The sequence below is a fragment of the Nannobrachium achirus genome (genome assembly GCF_963921795.1).
Source record: "Nannobrachium achirus genome assembly, chromosome: 6".
Taxonomy (NCBI): domain Eukaryota; kingdom Metazoa; phylum Chordata; class Actinopteri; order Myctophiformes; family Myctophidae; genus Nannobrachium; species Nannobrachium achirus.
In genome coordinates, this window is record NC_137815.1 from 39,810,900 (window position 1) to 39,820,894 (window position 9,995).

Consider the following 9,995-nt stretch of genomic DNA (forward strand, 5'->3'; position numbering starts at 1 on the left):
TATCGCTCACACCCTAGGTTGGGTTGGCGATAGGGCCTTTCTGTGTGGAGTTTGCCTAAACATGGAGATGTGGTACAGAAGGACTCATATATGGGCATAAAAAGTATGTCATGTGACATCACTTCCTGTACAGACAGTCAGACAGACAGACAGACAGCCATTGACTCCGACCTAACAATAGCTACTGTCTATGACGGTAGTTCCATATGACATATTGGACTAGTCTATCTCCATATATAGTGTTATCCACACCTCCATGTTAGGACTCATATATGGGCATAAAAAGTATGTCATGTGACATCACTTCCTGTACAGACAGTCAGCCATTGACTCCGGATTAACAATGGCTACTGTCTATGACGGTAGTCCCATATGACATATTGGACTAGACTATCTCCATATATAGTGTTATCCACATCTCCATGTTTAGACAGCCAATGACTCCGGCCTAACAATGGCTACTTTCTATGACGGTAGTCCCATATGACATGATGGACTGGACTATCTCCATATATAGTGTTATCCACATTTCATGTAGCCGCCCTGTACAGGAAGTGATGTCACAACTCGCTGACATCACACTGACATCACAGAGGATACGGACGGTCACGAGGATACGGAAGGAAGGAAGGACACTCAAGTGACACGGGTTCTTCAGAGTATATGCGACCTTCGGTCGCAATTATATACCTCATCACTTCACACACTGTCTTGGCATACAGTACTAATTCTCATTGGTGTTGAGTGAGTGGTAACTTTCATGTTAGGATAGTGCTGAGCCACCTGCCTTCAAAGAGATGCTAATTACTCCAGAACAATGGTTAGGCCTTTTCAAGATGACATGGTGTTTTATGACACAAAATATTAAATATATTTGTTTTCCCATCTGGGTCTCTCCATGGGAGACACTCTCTCTGTGTGTGTGTGTGTGTGTGTGTGTGTGTGTGTGTGTGTGTGTGTGTGTGTGTGTGTGTGTGTGTGTGTGTGTGTGTGTGTGTGTGTGTGTGTGTGTGTGTGCGTGCGTGCGTGTTTTTGTTGAATGAAATTAATGTTATCAAAATGTCCAGAGCTGCCTCCCTCCATAGAATTCTTTCCTGCTTGTCGTCGTGTTGGAGAGCTCACAGATGTGTTAGGGCCACAGCTACAATATCATACAGTATCATTATGACAGTTCTGTCTGACAAAACCACACCAGTTTCCTTTTCATGTGACATAGAAGTAGTTTATGTGGTTCTTACAATATTAAATAAAACATGAAGAAATTTAGGATTAGTAGTTGTGTACTTATATATTTATATAATTTATTTACATACTTTTGTTACATGTTACATACAGTACTTACTATATAACCAGTTAAATTGCAGCAATAGCAACATTGTTACATGTAACATGTTACATACGTAGTTACTGCATGCCTTTAAATAGTTGCAACATTTTTAGATGTTGAATAGTTATTACATCGCTTAAATAGTTGCAACGTTGTTAGATGTTGCATATACTACATGGCAACTTACATAGTTGCTACATTGTTACATACTACTGTATGTATAGTTACAGTAGACAGTACATGCACTGATAGTTACAACACTGCTACATACAGTTTTATAGGCCACATGGCTACTTAAATTTGGAACATTGTATGTTACATAGCTATACATATACATGGCTAGCAGTATAGTGGTCTATGCAGACATTACTGTATAAAATCCTCCATTGTTTTAACACTACAACTAATTTAATCATTTGTGATATTGCAATAGCAGAGCATCAGGGCCCCTCATGTCTGGGGCGAACCCCTGACACCACTGATGACATCATATGTGGTATAAAAGTCTGGCCCCATCATTGTGGCATATCAGAGACCCCAGGCTGCTCCGTGCACTGTATTGTAGCTCACTCATCATGCGTGAAATTGTACATCTACAGATTGGACAATGTGGGAACCAGATCGGCTCAAAGGTAATATACAAAAACAAAATATTTTTGTCATAAAATGAAATTGTCAATCTTTACTAGGGATAGCTTTGTGTGCTATCGCAAGGGCTCTCAGAGTAAACTTAATGATTTTGTTAAGAACATAATCGCTACGTCATACTATCACCACTAACCTTGGGTGTAATATTATTATTTCTTTTCTGTTATTACAATAAGCCCAGATATATTAACCCAAGTTACAGCATTTTCCATTATTGTGACCTTGCTGTCGCTGTTCACTTTGGTATGTATATTATGACTCGACATATTGCCACTGGCAGTTGTGAGTGACAGAGGGTGTTCCCACTTGGGCATTCTGCTACAAGATAAGCGGCAATGCGAAATTGGCATGGGCGGGACATTTTTATCATGGTCAACACTAAAGAAAGAAAGAGGAACTAAAAGATAATATACCAACAGTAACTCATCAGCCCATCCAGCCTTTTGACATGATCGTGTCATGGGAATGAAGCTGTTTGTTTGGCTATCATTAAACGTGTGTTAAAATAAAAATACAAAATAATATAATTTTGGGGGGCCCACACAGGACTGTTGCCAGGAATTGGTATGATGACACTGGCTATCAATAATTTAGCTGAGGACCCCCTGGAAGCCCCCTCAAGGACCAGGGGGCATCCCTGGAGAGAGCCAGTGCTGTATAATAACATTTCTGAAAGTAGAACCACTTCTCCTTTCACAGTTCATTGAAATATAATGATTTACTACTTGTCTTATGGCGAACCAACTGAAGTAGGCCTAAGGAAGCAATCAGAATGTTCCATCAGTGTAAAGTATAGTAAAGCATACTGCAGTCAGAATGCTATATATTTGACACAACGGGTAAATTGATCAGGCAGCTGAAAAGTACCATTATGATCATATTAATGTTCATCACATACTGCTGCTCCTTTTTTGTCATTATTTGTTTCTGTTCAACAGTTTTGGGAAGTGATCAGCGGTGAGCATGGAATCGACCAAACAGGACTCTATGAGGGAGACAGCCCCCTTCAGCTGGAACGGATCAATGTGTACTTCAATGAAGCCCATGGTATACGAGAACCTTCACAACCGATTATCTCATTTAAAGCTACTGCCTTTTCAATTCCTAATTTACCTTTGAGTTCTTGAATTGTTGCCCGTTTTCCCTGTAGTTTTCGTGTACTTGCACATGGATACAAAGTGAGGCCATGCCATTAAATCAGCCGATCCCCGTGTTATCCTCCCTTGGGATGGGTCTGTTATCACCCCTGTCATGCCTTGGCCAAGGCTCAGTAGTCAGACTACCAACTACCAGGAGCTGGTAGTTCCGATATCACCCATAGACTTGTCATTGCAATGCGCATGCGCCAACGCACGTTCTCTGGAATAACGTACTGGTGGCTCCCTGTGAGAATCGAACCCGGGTCTGAGTTTTACTAGTCCCATGCTCTACCAACTGAGCTAACGAGACGGTTGTAAATCGCTCGTTCTTTTGTCTGCTCTTATTTTTGACAACGTGGATACTCCTTTATTTGAGCAGTCCCCTGGTCAAAATTTACTATTCTGTCCATAACGGCACATAATTCGGTAACGCCGCTGAGTCGGCTCAGGCGCCGTTCGCACCGCTCGTCGCGGCGACTCGGCTTCGCTATCGCTCGCCTCGGCGGCTCCTCACGGGGCTCATCGGCGCCTGAGACGGCGCGGCTCCGTCGTCTATAGTGGCGTGAGCGGTAGCGTCGGGTGGCTGATGTCACTGGGCGCGGAATCGAATCTCGCTTCGGGAGCAACTTTTTTTTTCTTTCTTCTCGGCTGATATTAAGGTTGATATTGGGACTACCCAGCTACTGGTAGCTGGTAGTCTGACTACTGAGCCTTCTCTAAGGTATGACAATTTTGATAACAGTCCCATAGCAAGGATATGATAACACGTGTATCAGGTGCAGCAATAGAGATCTTCTGTTTGCAGGTGGTAAATATGTGCCCAGGGCCCTGCTTCTTGACCTGGAGCCGGGCACCATGGACAGTATAAAAGGGAGCAGCCTCGGAGCGCTCTTCAGACCGGACAACTACATTCATGGTGAGGTGAAAAGTGACAGAACTATTACTGGATCATATTTGCCATATGAGATCAACTTATTTCAATGAGGCTGTGCTGATGAGATGCATTACCCCAAAATGGCTGAATTTATATGGTGAAGCAAAAAAGGAGTGATCCTGCACACTGTCTGGAACTTGCAACGTCATCTTTATTCAGTGACAACGTTTAGATCCTTCATCGGGACATCATGAACACATATAGACATGCAGTTAAAATATTAATTATTAACAATTGCGATAAGATAGTAAAGTTACCATTGATAAAAGCATCTATCAAGTGGCATACACTGGCCGTTTCTGAGAGGATATAGAGAGGCTGTTTGTCCACGTGTCCCTGAGAAATGCAATTTACCCCTAACAGCTGCCCTCATGTGGTCATCTGAGCCATCTGAGCAGCCATCTGCTGGGGAAATGCAGAAAAGTAAATTCCCCTTCCTGAGGACCAGTTGTCCCCATATATAAATACATTTAGATTGGATAGATCATTAGGTCTCCTAATGTCATGTTTGTTTGTTTTTCATTGACTTTATAAAGCTTAAAGAGTTTACAGTCATGTGATAAGTGCATCAACTAAAACTCATGTTTCCTATGGTGCAGGGAGCTCGGGAGCGGGGAACAACTGGGCGAAGGGCCACTACACGGACGGTGCAGAGCTGGTGGACCAGGTGGTGGACGGGGTGAGGAGAGAGAGCGAGAGCTGCGACTGCCTGCAGGGCTTCCAGCTTGTGCACTCCCTGGGCGGGGGCACCGGCTCGGGCATGGGCACCCTCCTCATCAACAAAATCCGCGAGGAGTACCCCGACCGCATCATGAACACCTTCAGCATCTTCCCCTCCCCCAAGGTCTCCGACACGGTGGTGGAGCCCTACAACGCCACGCTGTCCATCCACCAGCTCCTGGAGAACACGGACGCGACGTTCTGCATCGACAACGAGGCCCTCTACGACATCTGCTTCCGCACGCTGAAGCTGACCACGCCCACCTACGGGGACCTCAACCACCTTGTCTCCATGACGATGAGCGGGGTCACCACCTCGCTGCGCTTCCCCGGCCAGCTCAACGCCGACCTGCGGAAGCTGGCCGTCAACATGGTGCCCTTCCCCCGGCTGCACTTCTTCATGCCGGGCTTCGCCCCGCTGACGGCGCGCGGCAGCCAGCAGTACAGGGCCCTCTCTGTGCCAGAGCTCACCCAGCAGATGTTTGACGCCCGCAACATGATGACGGCCTGTGACCCCCGGAGGGGCCGCTATCTCACGGCCGCCGGCATGTTCCGCGGCAAGATGTCCACCAAGCAGGTAGACGAACAGATGCTGCTGATCCAGCAGAAGAACAGCAACTATTTCGTAGACTGGATCCCGCACAACGTCAAGGTGTCCGTGTGTGACATCCCCCCCAAGGGACTCACGATATCCTCCACATTCATCGGCAATAACACGGCCATTCAGGAGATTTTCCGCCGCCTGGGCGAGCAGTTCGCCCTCATGTTCAGGCGAAAGGCCTTCCTCCACTGGTACACTGGAGAAGGCATGGACGAGGCCGAATTCAGCGAGGCAGAGAATAACATCAACGACCTGGTGTCAGAGTACCAGCAATACCAGGACGCCACTGCTGACCTGGAGACCTTTGACGTAGAGTCTGAAGAAGAGGAGGGCCCCTCAGCGGCAAAGGCACCAGCACCAGCAACAACAACTTTTCAGTCCAGGACAGAAAGGACAGTGGAGGAGACAGTGACGGAAACAACAACCAATGAACTTGTAGATGAATAGAGAAGAGAACTGTGGCGTACTACTGTGGTGTGCAGGGCTGATAAGGGTTGATTAGTTGAATTGAGTTTAGGAGTAATTCATGGGTTCAATTTGTAGTCCTACAGCGGCCATGTTGAGGACCAACACAGGTGGTTCACTTGTCTGATTGGCATAGAGTTAATGTTCTACATCAATCAGAACACCTGTGTTGGTCCTCAATATGGCCGCTGTAGGACTACAAATTGAACCCATGAATAGCTATGGGAGAAAATATATGTGAACTCTCATGTTGTGTTTTGTTTTATTTAGTTTTGTCTGTGTTCAGGAGTTTGAGTTGGTGTACTTGATGAAAGGTGCTGTGATAGCCTTACATTTGAACAGCTTCCCCATGTGCGCTCATCTGAGCAGCCTTCTGCTGGGTAAATGCATGAAAGTAATTTCTTCTCTGCAGGGACCAGTAAATACTCCATTTCCCTATATAAATAGTTATTTTATGTTATGCTAAGTATATGCTTGTTAATAAAATATTGCATTTTAAAATTGATTTACGCATAATGAAATGTGAGTAAAGTAAATGATATGATGATGGTGGTGATATAACATTATGGTGTGATTGAATTAATTGATTGATTGTATTTCTTCTACATTTTCCTTAATATTGATGACCTCAATGTTTTTATTTTTATTGTGTAATTATGGTGATAAATTAAATGTGTGACTGTGGTTATTATCAAATAATATTTTATAAATAAATGTATTTATAAAGACACCAGAGTGCAAATTACTATTCACGCCAGAATGATGAAATGATCAAAATGGTCAAATGATGAACAGAATGTACAGGATGTGGTTACTCTGAAAAAAAGTTATACCCTCCCACTAACACTCAAGTCTGGGAGAAAGAGATTACGCATAACTTGACTTGTCCTACTGCTTGATAAGCACATTGACGTGGCAGATATATTGCCCCTACAGTACAGCAGTAAAGTTATCTAGACTGAGACAGGGATTAAAGGAACCGACGTGTATGAATATGAATATAGGTTATCCTTACATACCGTAAGCACCAGGGTTAAATAAAACAAAACACTTCCTGTCAGAGCTGGATCCCAGAACAGGCCAGTCAGGCCCAGGCCCTGGGACCCAAATGTCAAGGGTGCTTCTCTATAAAATTGTTCCTACTTATACCCTACTTATACTCGCTAAATTTCAAAGGCTGAACCAAAAAGGGCCCACATCAGAGGCAGATTTTGAACAGGCAGTAGTACCTGAGGGCAAGAGCAATGAAAGTATAATGTATACATATCAGGCTAATGCCATTGCAATTGTTTTGTATATCCATCAATAGCTGTTATCTCCTCAATCATAGAAACTGTGTGGGTTTCCTAAAGGTGAATAGACTAGAATAGTTGTGTGTGCACATTTGACGTGTGTGATCATCGTTATGATCTGTAATCAGTCGTGACGAACTTTAATCCATGCATGTGAGGGCAATACCTTAAATCTCTTGTCCTGAAGAACCTTCTTGATGGCCACCACATCTACTGGCTGTTCGATGAGGCGTGCCTGGTAGGTACACCATGATGCGCGCATGTAGATCTTCTATTTTCCCTATTTTTGAATAAAATAAAAAAGGATGTCAAGTGTTAAAGATGGGGTGCCATGGCTGCTGGCTGGGGGACAGCACATAAAGTCTGTCTCCCCACATGCTAATGCCTGCTGCATATCAGCCATTTCGCCGTATGGTGGTTTTTCTGGGTTGAAATATCAGCGCTACAAGCTCACAACACGTCACAACGCACGGCGTTGTGATCTTGTATGTCTGCTATTTTCAACACGCAATACGGTGATACGGCGAAGCGCATTCCCACAATGTCATCAAAAAAATATTAACTCATATTTTAAGATGATTTCTTAAGGTGACAGTACCCCTTTAGGTGGCAGTACCCCTTTAAGTTAGCAACACCCACAGACAGTGTTGGGTGTATGGTAAAAGGGGAGGGGATGATTTTTTGATGTCATTAAAACTGTGTTTTTCGATTGGGCCTTTTGACTCAGTGGCTTTCAGCTTTCAGGAAGAAACCAAAAATACACAAGGAAGACATATTTGCATATTAAAAGAAAACCACTCCTCAGGGTCTATTAGAGTAATGCTAACTCCTTAGATATACACAACAGAAATAGTAAAAGAATATGGCACCACCTCTTTAAATTGTGATATTATAAACATACCAGGCACTAGGCAGACAGTCTACATAATACATTGCCCTAAATGAAACGCATGTATGTAGGCTAATTCAGTTCAGTCTGATCAGGAGGAGCAGGGATAAAACATACCTCATATCGATGATGAATGACTACAGGAGGTTTATTAAACGCAGAGGCATGGAAACCTAACGCCAGGCCCAGCGCAGGCCCAGATCACCTAAGGGCAAGAAGAAAGTCATCAGTGTGGAATAAGGCGACCAGACCAGAGTGACAATCTCAGACACTCTCACACAGCCGCCCTTAAATGGTCATATTCTATATATTATGTAGGCAATCGGCATTCTACGGCTACGCTAATAGCCACTCTAACAACAATGTTTAAACAGGTTAAGTTGAGAATAGTAGAGGCTGTTGACTGGTCTGACATGCAAATGACAGCAGCAGGGGTTTGTGACTGGACTGGACACCCTGCGCGTGTGTGTGTGTGTGTGTGTGTGTGTGTGTGTGTGTGTGTGTGTGTGTGTGTGTGTGTGTGTGTGTGTGTGTGTGTGTGATCTGTGGATAGATGCTAAAAGGATAACACAGAAAGCCCTATAGGGCTTGTTTCTATTGTGGTATTGTGCATTCAATTCACCAAGACATTTTTACAGACAAACAGTAGACGATAGATAGATAGATAGATAGATATAGATAGATAGATAGATAGATAGATAGATAGATAGATAGATAGATAGAGAACATTATGTCAGTGATTCATTCAGGTCCTAACAAGGTTGTAGTGCAGAAAATAACCTCCAACTCGTGAGCTGAATTGTGCAACAGGTCAGGTTACACTTAAGCTGGCCATACACTAGCCGATAATCGGGCCCGACTGAATCGGGTAGAATTAAACACTACAGGATCATTTTTTCAGATTATTTTAACAGATAATCTAAACGGGCTCAGACTAGCCGTTTTGAACAGTCGGGCGCTCCGCACGCTACAGGATTCTATTCAGATTGAGTCGGGCCTTAACAAAGCAATAATAGCCTACATAATATAAAATACAAAATGTCACGGGGCTGTTCTTCGCCTTGCAACACACACACACGCACACGCACACAACAACAACACATAAACGTTATCCACACAACACACCATCGCTTCGCGCAATGGAGAAAAAAAAAATTGTGTCCCATTTTGATGATCATATGAGTTCACTTTGACACGTTTCATGTCAATCCATGCCTCTGTTCAACTCTCTGACTTTTACCCTCTCTGTCTCTATCACTGCTGTGTGCTGCGTGCTGTCTGCTTCTCATGGTGCCTGATTTATGATTAGTCGTATGACTGTGTGGCGCACAGAACATTAGATTTCCAAGATCAAACTGCGTCCCTCCGCGCCACATTGTAGGGTTTGTAGATCAGGCAGTGCGCGTAGGCTACTTGCACTCGTGTGCTGTTCCCACTTCAGTCTGTGACTGACTGGTAGTGACTATTTCTGCTGATATAAAACAAACTCGCGACCATTGAGTTTTAATTCCCATCGCAAGCAATCATGATACAACCTGGGAGGATGGATGTGGATCATTATTTGAAATAATAAGCAGTGTATTTATGTGTATTGCTTTTTTTGGGGGGGAACTTGTTTTTAGTCCCAAATATACTGTAATGCTTTAAAAAGGACAGGCCTATTAGGCCTATATCCATATCCAGGTTTATCATTGTCAGTTTTGATAAAGTCATTTTATTTTATAATAGTTAAGGTAACGTGCGCGCATATTTTCTAAACCTGCTGTCTGTTAAAATACGTGTGCGTGCGAAACGCCTGGCTATATGCGGGGCGCGCTGTGCCCGGAGTAGCCAGGAGTTGTTAACCCAGCTGGTAGATCAAACAACGAGTTGATGATGGCCCATTAATTAAGCTACACGCTGTACCTATGGCCAATTGGAACTTGAAAGGAGTAGAGATTACATATTCTGCACCGTGCACGGACCATCAGAGAAAGTGAC

At 43.8% G+C, this 9,995-nt stretch overlaps 1 protein-coding gene across 1 annotated transcript; it reads left to right on the top strand.

Moving 5' to 3' along the window:
• Window positions 1-1,870: 1,870 nt before the first annotated feature.
• Window positions 1,871-5,824, top strand: LOC308287649 (tubulin beta-6 chain-like). The gene is made up of 4 exons (XM_080728880.1): window positions 1,871-1,959; window positions 2,914-3,022; window positions 3,920-4,030; window positions 4,648-5,824. Exons 1-4 carry the CDS (start codon window positions 1,903-1,905, stop codon window positions 5,814-5,816), a joined length of 1,446 nt encoding a protein of 481 aa, XP_080585006.1. The 5' UTR covers window positions 1,871-1,902; the 3' UTR covers window positions 5,817-5,824.
• The last annotated feature ends 4,171 nt before the right edge of the window (window positions 5,825-9,995 follow it).